Source organism: Petaurus breviceps, unplaced genomic scaffold, assembly GCF_028583685.1.
Source record: "Petaurus breviceps papuanus isolate PSGF00001 unplaced genomic scaffold, PetGlider_PUasm1.0 181, whole genome shotgun sequence".
In the NCBI taxonomy this organism is placed as follows: Eukaryota; Metazoa; Chordata; class Mammalia; order Diprotodontia; family Petauridae; genus Petaurus; species Petaurus breviceps.
In genome coordinates, this window is record NW_027185784.1 from 22279754 (window position 1) to 22300785 (window position 21032).

The 21032-nt window shown below is 38.2% G+C and overlaps 1 protein-coding gene across 6 annotated transcripts in view; it reads left to right on the forward strand.

Moving 5' to 3' along the window:
* Window positions 1–486: 486 nt before the first annotated feature.
* The window catches only part of TRIM24 (tripartite motif containing 24), a 151443-nt gene continuing 130897 nt past the window's right edge, over window positions 487–21032 (forward strand). For 5 of the 6 annotated variants that reach the window (XR_011168182.1, XM_069087308.1, XM_069087309.1 and 2 more), the window contains exon 1: window positions 487–1271. Coding sequence is in view for 5 of the 6 variants with exons in the window: in XM_069087308.1 (XP_068943409.1) it covers window positions 866–1271 (406 nt within the window). In the remaining variant the exon portion in view is untranslated. The remainder of the gene's footprint in view (window positions 1272–21032) is intronic. The other variant, XM_069087312.1, reaches the window with a different exon arrangement.

Consider the following 21032-nt stretch of genomic DNA (forward strand, 5'->3'; position numbering starts at 1 on the left):
TCGTGCCCCCCCTCCACCACGCAAGGGGCCAGGAGAGAGTTATATCGGGCAGTTACTTATTAATCACTGCTCCCAGTGGGAAAGGCTGGGGGGCGGGAGGGGGACGCTCCGGGGGAGGGAGGAGCGTCGCGGGGGGCGGGAGCGAACCCAGTTAGGTGCGAGGTGGTTGGACGCAGGGAGGGCGCCCCTCAGGCCGGGCCAATACAACACACAGAACCCTCCATCTCCTCGACGGTACGAAACCGCCACCAACAGCCCAACCGCCGCCGGAGTTCCGCGGAGAGGAGGAGGGGCCTGCACCTTCCTCCGTCCCCTCCCTCCTCCCCGCTCCCTCTCGCGGTCCCCTCTCCCGGGGCGAGCCTGGGTAGTCCCGGGCAGGCTCCGCCCCCTCGCGAGAAGCGGCGGTCATTGGGCTGCGGGGCTTTTTTTGCGGTCGTCCTAGTTGCGAGGGGAGGGCGGAGTCGGGGAGGAGGCCGCCTTCGGAGGGCGGGGGAGGCGGGAGGTGGTGGTGAGAGGCCGGTCCGAGAGCGGAGCCGGAGAGAGAGAAGGAGGCGGGGGCGAGTGCCCTGGAGAAGCCGAAACCGAAGAGAGCTCCGAGATCGCGGCGGCGCGGGGTGAGGCTTCCCGCCGCCGGCAAGGAGCGGTCCCTGCTGACTCTTCTCCCTCCTTCCGGCCGCGCCACCGGGGAGGCGGCTTCCTCTGCGCCTCCCTCCCGCTCCTCCCCGCCCCCTAGTTCGGAGGAGGAGGAGGAGGACGACGGGGGCGGTGGTTGGAAGGAGGAGGAGGAGGAGGAGGAGGAGGCGGCGGCGGGCGGAGACCGCGCTCCCCCTTCTCCCTCGGCAGCGGCAGCGGCGGGGACAGGACAATGGAGGTGGCTGTGGAGAAAGCGGCCGTGGCGGCGGCGGCGGCGGCGGCAGCGGCGGCTGCGGCTGCGGCAGCGTCGGGGGCCCCGGCGGCCGCGGCCCCGAGCGGGGAGAATGAGGCCGAGAGCCGGCAGGGCCCGGACTCGGAGCGCGGCGGGGAGGCGGCCCGCCTCAACCTGTTGGACACTTGCGCCGTCTGTCACCAGAACATCCAGAGCCGGGCGCCCAAGCTGCTGCCCTGCCTGCACTCCTTCTGCCAGCGCTGCCTGCCCGCCCCCCAGCGCTACCTCATGCTGCCCGCCCCGCTCCTGGGGGCCTCCGAGACGCCCCCCCCTCCCGCCGCCGCCGCCACTGCCGCCGCACCCCCCGGCTCCCCGATCTCCGCCACCCCTCCGTACAGCACCCAAGGTGAGCAAGCCCCTTTCCCGCCGCGCGCGCGCGCGAGGCCCCGGAGGGGGCGAGCCGAGCGGAGCTGAGCTGCGCCGCTAGCTGGGGGAGGGGTGAAAAGGGGCGGGGAGGCGGGGGACGCGGGCGAGCGAGGCACACGGCGTGTGAGTGTGTGTGAGTGCGTGTGGGTGTGTGGCGACCCTGCTGTCATGTCGCCACAGGGGAGGGGGGGAAAGGGAGCCGAAAGGGTCTGTGTGTGCAGGCGTGTGGCACGCATGGAGGGCCCTGCGTGCTCCCCGCGGTGTGTCGGCTTCTCTGCAGGCAACTTAGCGGGCGCGGGTGACTTTGCGATCCCACCGCCGGCGGGAGTGCGTGCGCCGGGCTGCCCCCAGCTGCGCCTCCCGGGCCTCCACGGCGTGGGCACCGGACTTCAGAAGTCTCTCTCGAGTTGCCCCGTGCATTGTCCGGCCAACTTTTCTCTGAACGCCCGCTTCCTGAGAGTTATTTCTCTCTCGGTGTTTGCCCGAAGCTTTTGTCCAGCTCTCTGGGATTCTGGGAGAGTAGGGGAAATCTCGTTTGTCTTCCTTTCTTTTGCTTTAATTGTTGGACAGGGCTAGATTCGACGTTCCATTTCGCGGTTGGAGCTTTGAGACTCGATTCCACGTTCTAGCTTGGCTTCCTAGCAGCGTTCTTGCTCACCTTCCTTAGGGACAAAGGGATAAAATGACAGGGTTTTATTTTTCCTCCTGTAACGGGGCTCATTTTAACGGGGTTAGATAGGGGAGAGTGAGGAGAAATAAAACTAATAATCCTTGAAAAAAGTGGGTTTGGTGGGAGAGTGATTTTTTTTTTAAGTATGCATGTAATGAGAACTGCTGGAAATGTCGAGGAAGTATGGTTTCTCCCGTAGTGATGGGTTTTGGGTTTTGTTTTGGTCTGTGTACACAGTACGAGAATCTTAACAGGTAACTTTGTTGCTTTTGGTGTCAGATCTGAAACATTTTTAAAAGTTAACAAAATATTTTTAGATAATTGAATTTTATATAGTTTTAGAAAGCTTTTTGTGTTTTTTGTGCTTTTTTGTTCTCTTTTGTAGTTTTAAAAATTGTAAAAGCAACATTCAGGAAAATTTTTTTTACCACTTTTGGAAAAGGAAATAGTTTATTTTTAACTCCTCCCATTTTGAGAGGAGAGATGCCGTTTAATTTACAGTATTTAGTTTCAGGGCAGTGGACAGAGCACTGCACCTGGAGTCAGGAAGACCTGAGTTCAAATTAGCCCTCAGACACTTAATACTTGTGTAATCCTGCGAAAGTTGCTTGACTCTTGTCTGCCTCAGTTTCCTGTTTCCAGGATTAAATGAGATAATAATTGTAAAGGCCTTACTTACTCCTATATAAATGTTAGTTAGCTATTATTATTCTCACATTTGTTAGCTTCCACTCCCCACTTGTACTTTGTGTTTTTATTGTTGTTAAGTCATGTCCAACTCTTAATGACCCCTTTTGGGGATTCCTTGGCAGAAATACTGGAGTGATTTGCCTTTTTCTTTTCCAGCTCATTTTACAGTTGAGGGAACAGGGGAAACGGGGTTAAGTGACTTGACCAGGGCCACACAGCTAGTATCTGAAGCAGGATTTGAACGCCACCTAGCTGCCAGATGTTTATAGTGCCAGATTGTAAGTCAACTAGGTCTTAAGGGATTGAAGAATGCTTTTTATTGGAATAAGTGAACTGTGGCTTTAACACATCATCCATTTAGTTCATTATGTTATGAACAGCATTCAGTTTACTACCCGTAGAGAATCAGCTATTCAAGATTTATCCTGGGTCTAAGGGCAATTTTAATGACTAAATCTTGAGGAAAAAAATTAACCCTTTTTTTCAAATAGTGTACTATTCAGTGAAACTGCTTTTAAAAAAAGAAACATTTTCATGAAACTGTTTGGATCCCTAACCAGATGGAGATAAACTAAACTTCCATGATCTGACTGGACTGAGCCTAGAATTAAAATGTAGTAAAAATTGTAGCAGTGATGGATGTCATGCAAAGACATTTGGAGTCAGAGGACTTGGGTTCAAATACTGAGTCTACCTGTGTGATCTGGGATGAATCTCTGACCCTTTACTCATCTGGAAAATGAGGAAATTGTACTAGATGCCATGCTAAACTCTCCTCCGGGTCTAAATTTGTGGGTTCTTTGGACTTCATATAGGTAGGCGAGATACATCTCACTGATATAGTGAAAACCTGCTTGTAATTTACATGAATTATGAGCAGGGCTTTGAAGGTGGATTGAGAATCTTGATCTTGTTTCTCCTTTTTCTGTACCTAGTTCCTGCTAATCAAGCAAGTATTGAGAAGGACACACGGAATTTAAAGAGGTTTAAAGTTTTAGCATGTGAAACTATTAAAATGAAAGCTCTGCTTTATAATATATGATCTCTAAAATGAAATATAACTTAAGCAAAACAGTCAACTCCTTGTGTGATTTGGGATCACTTAACAATACTAGGGAATTTTTTCTTCTTGAACCAGTTAGTTATCTTGTCTAGTTTCATCTTAGCTCACTTTTCCCTTTTTGAATCAGAGATTAGTTTTGCAAAAAGAAGCTAATTTCAATAATGTAAATTTTTGGAAAGCCAGATCTTCAAAAATTGCATAAAATTTTAAAACAGAATAGAATTGACTCCTGTATTTCATGTATCAGTGTGTTGGCTTCAAGTGGCATTGTGGTGTAGCGGAGACAAAAACATTGGATTTAGAATCATCAGATTATAGGATTCAGTTATCATCTAATCCAAACCTTTCATTTTACAGTCTAGGAAACTAAGTCAGAGAGTATTATTTGCCTAGCATCACATAAGCGGTAGATGTTTGAGGTAAACAGAAGAACTAATTTTAAATCTCTGCTCTGCCACTGTGAAATTAACAGTGTCATTTTCACACATAAAAATAGCTCATAAATTTGGTGTTCATTGAGCTTTTGTATTTCCCTTTAGTTAAAGTCAGGTATTTACTGAGTACCATGGGAAATAATAGAAATATTTAATATTTAGGTAAGACTAACCTAAATGGAGTAGGTTATGCCTTTTTTCTGTATTTATTTAGTATTTTTCCCCAGTTAACATGTAAAAACAATTTTTAATATTTGTTTTTAAGACTTTTGAGTTCCAAATTCTTTTCTTCCTTTACCACCCCTCATGAGAAAGCAAGCAATTCCATGAAGATTATATATATGTAGTCATGCAAAACATATCCATGATAATAATGTTGTGAAAGAAAACAGACAAAAAAACCTGAAGAAAAATAAAGGGGAGGGGAGGGAACTGAAAGTTACTTCAATCTATATTCCAATACCATCAGTTCTTTCTCTGGGAGTGGATAGCATTTTTCATCCTAAGTCTTTCAGAGTTGTCATGGATCCTTGTATTGCTAAATACAGTAGCTAAATACAAATAGCTAAAGTCATTAACAGCTGAATATCTTACAATATTGCTGTTACTTTGTACTCAATACATTTCACTTTACATCAACCCATGCAAGTCTTTCCAGGTTTTGCTGCATCATTTCTTATAGTACAATAGTATTCCATCATAATTATATACTGTAACTTATTCAAGCATTCCACAATTGATGTGCATCCCCTCAATGTCTTAATTCTTCACCCCCAGAAAAGAGTTGCTATAAATGTTTTTGTACATATAGGTCCTTTTCCTTTTTGTTTTTTATCTCTTTTGGGATGTAGACCTAGTAGTGGTGTTACTATGTCAAAAGGTATTATGGTTTTATAACCCTTTGGACATAGTTCCAGATTGCTCCATAGAAAGGTTTAATCAATTCACAACTCCAACAACAGTACATTAATGTCTCATTTTTTCCCATGTCCCCTCCAACATTTGTCATTTACTTTTTCTGTACTATAATAGTTATGAGGTAGGACCTCAGAATTGTTTTAACTTGCATTTCCTCAATCAATAGTGAGTTAGAATATTTTTTAATATGACTTTAGATAGCCTTAAATTACTTCATATGAAAACTGTATCTTTTGATCATTTATTAATTGGGAAATGGCTCTTTATTTTTGTAAATTTGAAACAGTTCTCTATATGTTAGAGAAATGTGCTTCAAAAGAATTTTTTTAGTTAACTATTGCTATTTCCCTCCATCCTATTCTCCTGACTCTGTTTATTCTGTTCTCTTTCTCCTTTTTTCACCATCCCTACTCAAAGTTTTCTGCTTCTAATTATCCCTTCTCCCAATCCCTTCTATCACCCACCCATCCTTTATCTTATCCTCTTCCCTTCTATTTTCCTCTACCCTCCCTCACTGCCTGTGTATCTTATTTCCTAGTATAATGTCAATGCCATACCCATAGCAGTTGCTGTGAATATGCATACATATTTTCAGGGTAGATTCGGGAAATATAATAAAGTCTCTTCTTCCTCAAAAGCAAGACCAAAATATTTATTTGGAACATCACTATTAGGATACCAAGAAGTAAGATTTAGCAAGGTGTACTCATCACTAATCCAGGGAGCATCAACATCTTAAGCATTCTTTTGGTCTGGCTTCCCCACAGACAAGTTCCCCCCTCTGCTCTGCCTCTCCTGCTCTGTTTCAGTCGCACTCTTTGCTCCATTGGTCAAGCCTCTCCCACACACTGGGCTCCATGTGACTCGCCTGTATCACAGCTGTGAACTAGCACTGAACCCCATGATGGGTGGGGAAGATATTCCTATTTCATTAACACTACACCCAGTTACATGTAAAAACAATTTTTAACATTCATTTTTAAAACTTTTGAGTTCCAGATTCTCTCCCTTCCTACCACCCCTCATTGAGAAGGCAAACAATTTGATATAGGTTATACATGTGTAGTCATGTAAAACACTTTCGTAATAGTCATGTTGTGAAAGATTTAACTATATTTCCCTCCATCCTATACCGCTCCCCATTCTATTCTCTCCTTTTCCCTTGTCCCTCCTCAAAAGTGTTTGCTTCTGATTGCCCCCTCCCCCGATCTGCCCTCCCTTCTATCAACCCCCAACCCTTTCTTTCCAACTTTTCTGTAGGGTAAGATAGATTTTTATACCCAATTGAGGGTTTGTTACTCCCTCCTTAAGACAGTTCTGATGAGAGTAAGGTTCACTCATTCCCTCTCACCTCCCCCCTTTTCCCCTCACTGTAAAAGCTTTTTCTTGCCTCATTTATGTGAGATAATTTACCCTATTCTACCTCTCCCTTTCTCCTCCCAATACAGTACATTTCTTTCTTACCTCTTAATTTTATTTTTTAGGTATCATCCCTTCATGTGAAACTCATCCTGTGCTGTCTATATCTATCTATCTATCTGTCTGTCTGTCTGTCTGTCTATCCACAGAGAGAGAGAGAGACCTACATATATACAGGTATAGATATATATTCCCTCCAAGTACTCTAATACTGAGAAGGGTCTCATGAGTTACAAATATCATCTTTCCATTTAGGAATGCAATCCAGTTCAACTATTTCTATTTTCTGTTTAGCTCTGGACTTTTCTCAAGGATGTATGAAATTCCTCTACCTCATTGAATGTCAATTTTTCCCCTTCATGGATTACTCTCGGTTTTGCTGAATAGGTGATTCTTGGTTTTAATTCTAGCTTCTTTGACCTTTAGAATGCCATATTCTAAGCCCTCCAATCCCTTAATGTAGAAGCTGCTAAATCTTACGTTATCCTAATTATGTTTCCATAATACTTGAATTATTTCTTTCTGGCCACTTGCAGTATTTTCTCCTTGACTTGGGAACTCTGGAATTTGGCTGTAATATTCTTGGGCAGTTTTCATTTTAGCAAGTGATCAGTGGATTCTTTCGATTTCTGTTTTTGCCTCTCGTTCTATAATATTAGGGCAGTTTTCCTTGATAATTTCTTGAAAGATGATTCTGGGCCCTTTTTTTTTTTATCATAGCTTTCAGATAGTCCAGTAATTTTTAAATTATCTCCTGGATCTATTTGCTAGGTCACTTGTTTCTCCAATGAGATATTTCAAATTGTCTTATTTTTTTATTCTTTTGGTTTTGTTTTATAGTTTCTTGATTTCTCATAGAGGCTAGTTTTTTGTGTTAAGTGTCTGAGGCTGGAACCAAACTCAGATCCTCCTGACTCCAGGGCTGGTGCTTTACTCACTGCGCCACCTAGCTGCCCCCCCCCCCAATATCTTTTTGACAGTTGTCCTATTCCCTTACTCTCTGTGGGCTGAGAGTTCTGGAAACAGCTGCTGCTACCATGGTCACCACTACTACTGGGGCTGGACTACGCTTCTTTCTCACCCAGGTCTGACAGAGTTTTCCTTATTGACCTTCTAAGTTGTCTTTTTTGTTTGTGGGTTGAGAAGTTTGAAAACCACCACAGCTTCCAGTGATTCAGTCCTCCGACACCTGTTCCGAGTTTGCTGGGGCCTGGTTTCTAGTGGCGGGGTAAGTGCTGGACTGAGCTCCTCTGTCAGCCTAGTGCAACAGACCTTTCCTGTTGACTTTACAGGTTGTCTTGGGCTGGACATTGTTTCATTCTTTTTGTGTGTGTGGGTTCTGATGCTCTAGAATTTTAGTCTTTTTTTACAGGGGTTTCAGGAAGAGCTCAAGCCAGTCTGACTTTACTCTGCCATCTTGGCTCCTCCTGAAAGGGGTGGGGCCATGCTTTCTTTCTCTCATCTATATATAAAATGAGGGTTTGGGGCTAGTAGTCCCTTTCAGCTCTTAAGAAACTATCACTTAGTAGTTCTGTACTTATCACTAATGAAAAATATAAGAATATACAGAAGAGTTCTTGAAAGCAGTTTGAAACTAGACAAGTTAAACTGTGCATATCCTTTGACTTAGCAATACAGGTACTAGGCTGCTACCCTGGAGACACGAAAAAGAAGAAAAGGACCCACACATAAAAATGTCTGTATCATCTTTTTGTAGTGGCAAAGAACTGGAAACAGAGGGTTTCCATCAGTTGGGGAATGGCTGACCAAATTATGGTATAAGAAAGTAATGGAATAATACTTTTGTAAAATGAAATAATTTCAGAGTAAAATGTGAAGACCTTTATGAACTGATACAAAGTGAAATGAGCAGAAACAGAGCAATTTACACACTAAGAACATGGTAAAGACAGACAACTTTGAAAGACAACTTTAATCTACTACATTTGAGGACCTGTAGTGAAACATACTACTCATCTCCTCATAGAAGTATTATACTGAGGGTGCTGCAAGTAGAGACATATTTCTTGAACATAGACAACAAGGACATTTGTTTAATTATACATATTTGTTTAAAAGGTTTTCTTTTTTTGTGACAGAGATGGAAGAAAAAGAATTATTTTTATTTATTTTGTTTATTTAAAATATGAAACTAAACTTGACTACACAGAAAAAAGATTAGAAGGAAGTTCAGAAAGGTAATGGGGCAAGCAAAATTTCTATTATGTTAGATTTAACACTTTAAAAATGTATCAAGTTTCATGTATAATCCTATCTATTCTTTGTGAATTAAAATATTCAAGTTTTATCTGTTAATTTCATAATATAAAATTAAAATAGAAGATAATTTTATTAATTTATTGATAATCCTTTTGTGTCACTTCCTAATGGCTCCTCCCACACACAGATTCCATAAAAAACTTAAATCAGGGGCCAACCAAAACAAACAACACACTGACTATGCCTGAAAATATCTACCTCATTCTGTAGTCTACCTCATTTTTATCTTCAATAAAAAAAAGACAAATTTCACCATTAGTCTTCTCAAGTCATTGTTGGGCATTGCATTGCTTAGAGGTCTGAATTTTAAAAAATATTTTACTTTCTTTTAATACCGTCATTGTTCTCTTAGTTCTGCTTAATTTGTTCAGTATCGGTTTGTACAAATCTTCCCAAGTCTTCCTTCCCATTTCTTCCTGTTTTTCATTTCTTATAGCTCAATATGATATATACTCCAGTTTTTGTTCAGTCAAGCCATTCCCCAAGTGATGGGTACTTTTTAACTTCCATTTCTTTGCTGTTAACAAAATGTACCATTGTTATATATGAAAAATATATATATTTTTCACCTTTTAATACTGCGATTTATAAGCATAGGTTTATTGCTGAGTCAAAGGCCACATAGAGTTCTTTGAACTATTGCTTTAATTCCAAATTGTTTTGCAGAAATTTTGTGTCAATCCTCAGCTCCAGCAACAGTGCTTTAGTATTCCTGTCTTCTCATATCCCTTCCAGCATTAGCCATTTTCATCTTTGCCAATCAAATGTGTGTGATATGAAACCTTCAGGTTTTTAATATATGTTTTCCTTAATAATTTGGAGCATTATTTCATGTAGTTGTTGATAGTTGTCATTTCTTTTAAAGATTGCCTGTTCATAACCCTTTAACCTTTTTCTGTTGGTCAAATTTGTGTTAATTCTCAATCTTGTATTTAGATTTTTATCAGATACTTGCTACAAATATTTTCCCCATTCTTCTACTTTATTTTCTAATTCTACCTGCATTGATTTTCATAGTGCAAAAACGTTTTAACTTTTTGCATTCGGAATTGTTTCTTATAATTTCTGTTCCCTGTTTAACAAAGACTTCTATTAGGCATATTTTTAGAAACTATTTCTTCCACTCTTAGCTAACTTTTTAATGATAGGACCTTTTAATTATTTATGTTGTATATCCATTTGGAGTTTATTGTGATATATTGTGTAAAATGTTGGTCTAAATTTATTTTTTGCTAAAGTGTTTACCAGGTGACTCTTCTTAGAATTTTTTAAGAACAAGAATTCTTTGCCTTCAATAGTAATTGATTTCCTTGAGTCTGTGATACACTTGGCTATGTTTGTGGGGATAATAACAATAGGGTTGTTACGAGGATCAAATGAGATAATAATTGTGAAGCTTGGAATGTAAGTAAGTACTATATAAATGTTAGCTGTTAGTTTGTGATCTGGTGATGCTAAGTCCCTTTCACTTTTTTTAAAAATTAATTTTTATTGATATCTTTTTTTAGTCCCATACATTTCCCTTTGTATCCCTCTCCTTTCACCCAGAGAGCCATCCCAAGGAACAAAGATCATTTCTGGAAAGGAAAAAAAAACAGAGAAAAACAGAAAACCCAGTCAACACATGAAAATATATTATATTTTCCACACACAGACTTTCTGTTTTTGCAGAGGAGTAAATACCTTATGAATTATTTTTCTTGAAATTCTTTTTTTTTTTTTTTGCTTTTTGGAGGGCAGTTGGGGTTAAGTGACTTGCCCAGGATCACACGGCTAGTTTTTGTGTCAAGTGTCTGAGGCCAGATTTGAACTCAGGTCCTCCTGACTGCAGGGCTGGTGCTCTATTCACTGTACCACCTAGCCGCCCAATTCTTGAAATTCTTTAGCTTTATTAGTGAAGTGTTTCTACTTTTCTTTACCTAAATATGTTGCTTCTTTGATTTTATCTATTTCCATAATCTCAACTATAAGCAAGTAAGAGCACTGAATGTAAGGTCAGAAGAGTTCCAGCTCTGAGCATCATAGCTTATCTTTTAATTTAGATTTGGAAGTAATCTTGGAAATTCTATCTAGTTCAACACCCCTTATTAACTGAGACCTGTGGACATTTTCCTCATTTCTAAAATGAGGATTGTAATACTTAGATTACTTACCTCACTTGATCATTTTTTGGTAAGCTGAGTATGTGTGCTATTTTTATTCAGAATCCTTTGTGGATGCAGACTCCAATCTCTGCACTCTGATCTCACTATTGAACGCTAATCTCATATTTCTGATGGCTACTTCCAGTGTCCAACTGTCATCTCAAACTCAACATAATAAAGGAGATTAATTTAAAAAAAATTTAAGCATATATGTAAATACGTTAACAAGATGAGAATATTTCCAGAAAAAAAAAAGCCTTTTAATAACAGACTGGTAGTTATAAACTGGTTGAACTCTTTATTCTCCCTTTTCTTTACCTCCCATCTTCAGAATAGCCTATATCATAACAGCTTCAAAACCAGTTCTTTTTTGTTTCTTATCCTCTAGCCACCATGTCATGTTGATTGTTTGGAATGACTGGCACCTATTTTTCATTCCTACTGGTGTGTTAATCCAGGTTCTTCATCACTTTCCACCTGCACTTGGCTTTTATCTGGTCTGGCCAGATTAATTTGCATAAAACTTTGTTTTGATCATGTCACTTTTTCCCCTGTAGTTTGGAAGTCTTAAGACTTAGACTGGAATTCAAGACTGTCCCAATTCCCCATTGCTGTTTAGAGCTTCTCTGCATGAAACTTGTGATCTAGTCAGGCTGTTTACTTGTGCATTACTCCTGTACTTTTTTGCTTACATTTTCTCATTCAAACCAAGGCAGCAAGTATTTACCATTTATTTACCATCTTGTCAGCCCCATCATCATAATGAAACAATACCCCTACCCTCCTCTGTGCCTATTCAGGTTTTACCCTCCCGTTAAATTGTATCTTACTGCATTACCTCAACCTCATGATTGTTTTCTCCCTCTAAAAAATCCGTTTGCTGATTATAAGAACTCACCAGGTCTTAGTTTTTGTTTTTTTGTCTTGTTTCTGTGGGGTTTTGCCTTTCCTTTGTCAGCCACAAACACACTAGGGCATAAAGCTAGGGCAAAGAGCAGATACTCTTCTTTAGGATTAGTGATCTGTCATATGAATACAAAAGCCTTATCTCCTGTTAGAGATAATCTAAAATTCACTCCCCTCATTTTATAGATAAAGTGGAAAACCTGGAGAAATTGTGGTATGCCCAAGATTACATAATTAATTAGTGGCAGGCTAGCATTAGAACCTAGATTACTTCATTTCCAATCCACTATAGCCTATTTGCCCTTACTAGAAGTGGACATTTCAGATGTCAAGATAAAGTACAGGCATTTTGAAAACCAAAGCACCACTGACTGCCAATCTTTCATGTGAATTTTTTGTGGTGGCATGGTATAATGAAAAGATAACTGGATTTATAAGCAAAAAGAGTAGGTGACCTCTATTTTGATAGATGTTGTGGGATGCACCTAGGTTTGAAACTTCCCTTCTACTAACTAGGAATATCAGTTTTGTCCAGTTACTTGAGCTTGATTTTCTTTCCCTGTAAAATAGGAATGATAAATAAATTGTATTACTGCACAAGATTGTTGCAAAGATCAAAATATGTATGTTAAAGATTTTAGGCTGTGTCGAATGCTTTATAAACCTCAAAACCCTATATAAAATATATTTTATTTTTTAATTAAGTTTTCTTAGTGTACAGATCCTCTGAAAGTTAAGCATAAAGGAATGATTATCATGGGATAGTCCCCTTCTAGTAAGGTAGTGTTTAGTTCTCCTACAAACGTTCTTAATTGTGGATCTAACCATGTGGTTTCCATTCCTGTGACTTCCTTTTTATTTATTGTGTAAAACAAACTACTCTCTTGAGCCTTTAAAGCCCTTTATACAACCTGGCCCAAACTATCTTTCCAGCCTCAGTGGACATGACCTTACCTCAAACATTTTGCAGTCCAGCCAGATACTCCATCTTCTATTTCCATGCCTTTGTACTGGCAATCCCACATACTTAGAATTCATTCACCTCATGGTGGATTTTAAATTTTTATTACTCTTTTATTTCTAAATACATAGCATCCTCCACCTGTCCCCAAAGAGCCTCTTTTCTTCATAACAAAGAATAAGAGTGAAAAAATTTTATTTGGCAAAATTTACCACTATACCAAAAAAAAATCTTAATATTCAATATTCCACGTCCATAATCCCCCAACTCTTCAAAAGAAGGGAGGCGAAGATACATTCTCGTATCTCTTTGGAGCTATACCTGTGCATTATAGTTTTACAGCATCTCTTGTTTCCTTTGGTTTTTTCCTTTTCATTTACATTATTATTGTGTATATTTGACTGGTTTTGCTTCCTTCACTTTGTATCAGTCAGTTCATATATCTTTCTGGGACTTTTTGTTCATCATATTACTGGGGTTTTTTTGCTTTTTGGAGGGGGAAGGGCAGGGCAATTGGGGTTAAGTGACTTGCCCAAGGTCACATGGCTAGTAAGTTAAGTGTCTGAGGCTGGATTTGAATTCAGGTCCTTCTGACTCCAGGGCTGGTGCTCTATTCACTGTGCAACTAGCCTCCCTCTTTTTTTTTTAAATAGTACTGTAATAATCCTATTATCTTGAGCTGCTCTAATGGATTTTCTCATTAAACTGGTTATTTTTATCATTAAGAGATCTTTTCACATTTTAAAAATGAGATAAGCATTTAAAAATAATTAAATTTGTTGAAAATTTCAGTTTTATCCAAAATGTTTCTTTTTTGATTAAAGTGTTAACACATTGCAATTTTGGGGAAACTAGTTTACTAAAATTGATGAAATTGAGAAATATAACTGTGGTACTTTCACAAAAGATCTTTTATGTTCAAATTCAGTAAGCAACAAAATTTATGGAAACCACCTGTCAAGTAACTAATGATGGTAAGCAGCAGATAATTGCTGATTTGAGATTTGTCCAGGTGACTCAAAATTGATGTCATTTTGAACATTATATTATTGTGGCACAACAGTTATTAACAAATTTACCTAGTGGTGTTAACAGTTTTTATTTTTTCAAATTCATTCACCAAATGCCTACAATAATTACAGTACTCTACAATAATTACATCAGCTAGGTGGCGCAGTGGATAGAGCACCTGGAGTCAGGAGGACCTGAGTTCGGTTCAGGCCTCAGACACTTAACATCCATACAAAAAAACTAGCCATGTAACCTTGGGCAAGTTACTTAAAACCCCAATTGCCCTCCAAAAAAAGCAAAAAAAAATTACAATACTAACTTTTGCCTCCCCCCCAGCTACAAATTCAAGTTTACATTTTGTAATCATAAAATAAAGTTTTAATTCTACTTTGTAATATTCTTTTTTTTGGGGGGGGAGGAAGGCAGTTGGGGTTTAAGTGACTTGCCCAAGGTCAACACAGCTTAGTTAAGTATGGAGTGCCTGGAGCCCAGTTTGAACTCAGGTCCTTCTGACTTCAGGGCTACTTCATAATATTCAAAGGCTAGTTATGAAAATTCTAAATATAAAATTATAAATTTTAATTATGAAGCAGTTGTATTTAATGTAGGACATGCTATAATAATTTTTTAAAAAATTTTTTGTTACATTTTAAGTTCCAAACTGTTTCCCACTCCTTCCCCACCCCAGACTAGAGAAATCCACCATTCCCCCAAAATCTCTGTTAACTTTACAATTCTCTTTCTCGCTCTCTCTCTCTCTCACACACACACACAATATGCTTCTATTATCAATTCTTTCTTTCCTAGGTCCTTTAAATATTGTAATGCTCAGAATAGCTTAGTCATTTACAGTTATTCTTCAAACAATATTGCTGTTAACTGTATGCAAAGTTCTCTTGGTTTTACTTATTTCACTCTTCCTTATTTCATGCAAGTCTTTCCATGTTTTTTCTAAAATCAACCTAGTCATCATTTCTTACAGCATAGTAGTATTCCATCACAGTCATATGCCACAACTTGTTTAGTCATTTCCCAAATGATGGACATCCTTTCAATTTCTAGTTTTCTGCCACCACAAAGAGAGTTGCTATAAATATTTGAGTACATACAGGTTCTTTTCCTTTTTCCCTAATCACCTTGGGAAGCAGACCTAATAATGGTATTGCTGAGTCAAAGGGTGTACAGTTTTATAACTCTTGGGCATAATTCCAGATGGCTCTCCAAAATGGTTGGATCAGTTGACAGTTCCACCAGCAATATATTAATGTCCCAATTTTCCACGTGTCCTTCAACATGTCATTTTCCCCCTCCATCATTTTAGCCAGTTTGATAGGTGTGAGATGATATGTCTTAAGTTTTTTTAATTTGCATTTCTCTGATAATGATTTGGAGCATTCTTTCATGTGAGAATATATAGCTTTGATTTCTTAATCTAAAAACTTCCTGTTCATATCTTTTGACTATCTATTGAGGAATGACTCATTCTTATTAATTTGACAAATTTCTTTATATCTTTGAGATGAGACCTTTATCAAAGAAACTGTAAATTTTTTTTTACTGATTTTCTGCCTCTAATCTTGACTATATTGGTTTTATTAGTATAAAACCTCTTAAATTTAATCAGTTACCCATTTTATATCTCACAATGCTGTATCTCTTGATTTTAATAAATTCTTATCCTATCCAAAGTCTGATAGGTAATATGTTCCATGCTGTTAGTGTAAGATACTGGTTTATAACTAGTTTCTGCCAGACTACTCTCCAGTTTTCCCAACAATTTTTACCAAATCATGAATTCTTATCCCAAAAGTGTAAGTCTTTACATTTGTCAAATACGAAGTTACTGTAATCATTTACTACTGTGTATTGCATGTCTACCTGATCCACTTTTCTGCTTTTCTGTTTCTTCGCCAGTACAAGATAATAAAAATTACAATTGATAATTACCAAAATTATTATTATCATTATTATTTAAGATCTGGTACTGCTAGACCTCCTTCCTTCACATTTTTTCCCTCATTAATTCCTCTGAATAAAAATTAAAAGAAGTAACCCAGCAAATTGCATACTGCTGTCTTTGATATTTAAGACATTATTTTACAAATTGTTTTTTAATATAAACATTTTTTGTGAAATGGTACAACTTGGAAGATGTTTAACATAATGTAACAATCATTTATAAACCTATTTTTACATATTTTTTTCCTTTTGGCAAGGCAGTCAGGGTTAATTTTAATTGACTTTGCCCTGAGTCTTACAGCTGGTAAGTCCTATCTGAGGCCTGATTTGAATTCTGTTCCTCCACTGGGAATCTTTCGGAGGAGTTTTGTTTACACTGGATTAAAGTACTCTTGGGTGATAGCTGAATGAAAAGAGGGGCTTGAATGGGCGGGAAGGTTGTACCTAGCTTATGGAGAACAAGGAGGGAAATTTGAATGGAAGCAGCATGAAATGGTACCACATTTGTCGTGTCCCTGTATTCTATATTGGGGAGGTACTTGTTACCTAGGGATATAAAATAAATGTAAAATCCTAGAAGCTTGTGAGAAGCACCATGGAAGACCCTTTCCCCCAAGATGGTGCCAAAGGCAAAGAAGGAAGCCATTATCCCCCCCAAAACAGAAGCCAAGTCCAAGGCTTTGAAGGCCAAGAAGGCGGTGCTGAAGGGTATCCATTGCCACAAAAAGATCCTAAAATAAATGTAAAATAAAGGTAATTAAAACCTTCCTAACTTCCCGTACAAATTTTGGTTTATTCCTAGACTATAGATGTTTCTCACACTGCTGACTCCAAGGTTCTATCCACTGTACCACCTAGCTGCCCCTAGAAAGAATTAAAAAAAAAAATTCTAATCATGTTTGCTTGGTAGTTGTTTAGTTGTAACAAAGGAAGTTAGTGGATGTAGCCCAAGTTGACAGGATATGAAAGATTTATCAGTTTGTTCTGTTAAAATAACATGATTACAAGTTTTTTTTTTTTTGGGGGGGTGCCATTTCTACTTTCGAGTTATTCAGATTTCCTAGTTCCTTTTTGTAAAAATGACAATGTATACAAGGAGTTTACTGAAGTATTTACTGTTGAAAAGGAAATTATAACTGTTTGAATAATCAATGAGTAGGTTATGTGTTACTTTATTGATTAGAATGCTGAGTTTCAGTGCCCTACAGTTTATGAAGTGTAGGAGTCAGGAATCTTCGCACCCCCCCTTGCTAACCCATAAGAGTTATATAATTAAAGAGTTTACAGTGAAGAGGAAACGTGATCGTAATTCCATCCTCATATAATTTGAATTTCAGTTAAAAAAGGGACCTTTTTTTAAATCATGTGGTCTGTCATTCTTTTTGGGGGGGGGAGATACTGGGGGCAGAAAGGGAACAAGGAAATTGAAGCCTAGAGAGGTGAGGTTACTTTCTTAATTTCATTTAATTTCTTGTAGAAAGGGTACTAGAATTTGGGTAATTCCCATTACCATTACATATAGGAGTCCTCCTAGTCCTCTCCAAATTTAGGAATTATTTCCCAAATGATACTTGTCAAATTAACATTGTATTTTAGGGAAAGGGCAGCACTTCATTCTTTTTGTTCACTCCCATCACATATTACATATATCCTCTCTACCTCTTTTTAAAATTTTTCTTGTTTGGTTAGAAATCTAACATTTAACATTAACCCTAACATTAAGTGACTATCAACCTTGCTTTTCATTCATTTAGATTTTAAATGCATAAGGTATCAGCACTTTTTCATTTATTTCCTTGGTCACCTTCAGAATTCTTTTGTTCATTCAGTCTCATTCACTTCCTTATCACTTTTTTCTGCTTTTTTCCTTTCTCTTCTTTGGATTTAACAGTGTTATGCATGAAAATTACTTTAGCTCTTTGTTTAGTACTCTAGTCCAAAATATTTCAGATCCTCTGTCCTAAAAACTATATGTGATCTTTTGTAGACCATTAATAATTTCTCATTTCTATCCTATAAGAACAAATTCTTAGAGAAATGTAAAAAAAAAATTGCTTATGTTATTTATGTGGTTTCTTAATAACTAAATTTATTTCCCTTTTTTCCACAGCGTGAAAATACTAACATTACATGAAAATTAGTTAACTATATTTGTTTGGGGGAGATATATCTTACAAGAATCATTAGAACATTAGGAAAGGCCCTCAGATCAACTTTCAGTACAATGGGAAAATTTCCCACCTCCTGAAATAGCCCGTTTCACTTTTGTAACCACTCTTTATTATTATTTTTTTCTTTTTAAATAGTATTTTAGTTTTCCAATTACATGTAAAGACATTTTTTAACATTCATCTTTTAAAAAGTTGAATTCTAAATTTTCTCCCTCCCTAAGGTGGTAAGCAATTGGTTATGTATCTGCAATGATGTAAAACATTTCCATTTTAGTCATATGAAAGAAGAAACAGACCAAAAGGAAAAAAACCATGAAAAAAAGTGAAAATAGTATGCTTCTATCTGCATTCATACTGTCAGTTCTTTTTTGGATGTAGATAACATTTTCCTTCATTTTTGGTGGGGAGGGCAAGGCAGTGAGGGGTAAGTGACTTGCTCAAGGTCACAGGTAGTAAGTGCCAAGTGTCTGAGGCCAGATTTGAACTCAGGTCCTACTGACTCCAGAGCCAGTGCTGTATTCACTGTACCACCTAGACCTTTGGAATTGGATCATTGTATTGCTGAGAAAGAGTTAAGCTGTTCATAGTTGATCTTGGCACATTACTGTTACTGTGTATAGTGTTCTCTTGGTTCTGTTCACTTCACTTTGTATCAATTCATGTTAGTCTTCCACAGGTTTTTCCAAAATCTAGCCCCTCATCATTTCTTAATGGCACAGTAGTATTCCATTCCATTCATATACCACAACTTGTTCAGCCATTCCCAATTTGATGGATGACCCCTTGATTTCTAATTCTTTCCCACCAACAAAAAGAGACATTTTAATTAATAAGAAGCTTTTTCTTATATTGAGCTGGAATCTGTTTAACTTCTATCCATTATTTATACCACTTCTTTACTTTGGGGTTAAGTGGAATTTCCACTTTCAGATATTTTAAAGTCCTGTTATAAACTCCTGTCGACCTTTTAAAAGTTTGGTTAAAAGAGACATAGTGATATACAGTTACAGCATTTCTATTCCCCTAAGCTAGAGAACTTGTACAAGGAGCCAGCCTGAGGCTGACTGATGAACAAAAAGATGAAAAAACCTTAAATACATTTTAGAACCATCCCAATTGTGTGACTGTGCCACACAAATTTATGAACTCCATAAATGTTTGATCCTTGTATGAGAAAGGAATTTTTTCATTGAATAGATGGTAAATACAGTAAAACAAGAGAGTTGACAAAGTGTCAATTGAAATTATGATCCAGGATATCTGTGTTTTATTTACCATTAACATTCTATAACATAGTATATGTCCAGAAAATATTAAGATAAGAAAAAGTCCCATTACTCAAGTTAATGCCTAGAGTTAAGGGTCTCATCCTTAAGAGCCATAAAGTAAGCCTGGTCTGCTTTGTTAACATAAGGAGAGGTATTCTTCGAGCTCACTCAGAGAGCAAAGATAAAGCAGGGTCCATTTGGAATTTATGATCTAAGGATGCTCTGGAGTTGCTGACATAGGAAAAGGCCTTTTTAAGGCAAAACAAAGCAGTCTGTTTAATTCAGACTTTGGCCAAAATATACTATTTAATAATTATCACTCCCAAATCTTAAGGTGAAGGAACTTGAGTTCCTTTAATTTTCATGTTATTAGTTCACAATTTTTTCAACGTTTTATGCCTTCCTATGTGTTAACCTGTCAAGAAATTTCCTAAAATATTCCCTAAAAAGGTTGTTTTCAGGTGTGGTCTGGCTTACTAGTTCTGGGGTTTTATTTCTTTATAATTTAGAGCTAAGCTTTTGTTTTTTTCGTGGCTGTATTTACATTCCTTACTCATTGGCCTTATTTTATTTTCATGTTTCCCAACACCTATACTCAAGTAGTTATTTGAAATGTATATTTATACTCTTTAAATTTTATATTAGGTTTGTCTCATCATCCTAAATTTCTTTTGGATTCTCCGTATGACGCAACATGCTTGCTATCCCACCTAACTTTGTGTTATCTACAAATGTGATAAACTTGGTATCAATGCTTTCACTCAATTTACTGATGAGTGTTGAATAATACAAAGGACAGATCTCTGGAATACTCTACTAGAAATCTCTGAGTTAATAATATCAGGCTATTCACATGTGTCCTTCTAGGTCCTTTTGACTGAGTCCAAGTTTCACAGAACAAATCCTTTTTTTATTAAGGGGATTTGTTCTGTGAAGTTTGGATTATGTCAGAGGGCCACACTTCAGAACCTAGAGGGCCTCCTGTGGCCCCTGATTATTCTAAGCATAGTATTTTTCAATCTGCCTCTTGCATGTTGTCCACAAGAATCTCTTGAGAGTGACTGCCTTACTGAAAATCTGGTATGCCTCATCTACCTAATTTACCTGTAATGAGTGTTGACATTTCAATTAAACAAGCACCTGTTGAGTTACCTGCTACCTTCAGGGCAATAGGTAGGAAGAGAAAAAGGTGGGGGAAATCAGCCCTTGCTCTAAGGGGGCTGCTTATTTTGCCCTGAGGTATGTAAATGTAAAATAATTTTAGGAAGGAGACAACATGAACGAGTCAGAAATAGTATTCAATAAGGGGATAAAATCTAAACTTTACCTTGACTGAGGATATTTTAAGAGATGGAAATGAGGAGGGAATATATATCCTAGGCATGGAAAATAGCTTATGCAAAATCACAGAGATGGGAGGTGGAATACTTTGTTTAGAAAACAAAGTTGGGTATTTTGACTGGAATATAGAATATAATGAAGTAATGTAAAATAAGTCTACATAATCATGCTTATCTGGTTCCTGCAGAGTGAAACCCCCAAGGTTTATCTTAACCATATCCTCTAACTTTCTCCATTCATAACTCATTGTAATGTAATGCCAAGGAAAGGCAACTTCCCAGGTTCAAAATACCAGCATAGGTGCTCTCTATTTTATTCAGTAACAAACCCAGAACAGAGAAGATCAAAACATGACATCATTCAAAATACAGTATTTACTAAGTATGATTAAATAATCTCCAAGTACTACCCCATCCCAGGACCTTCCAATCATTCAATCAATTACAAAGTCTCTGTTCTAAATACTTCTCCACCCCTAGGCTATACCTTAATTAAGTCCACCACAA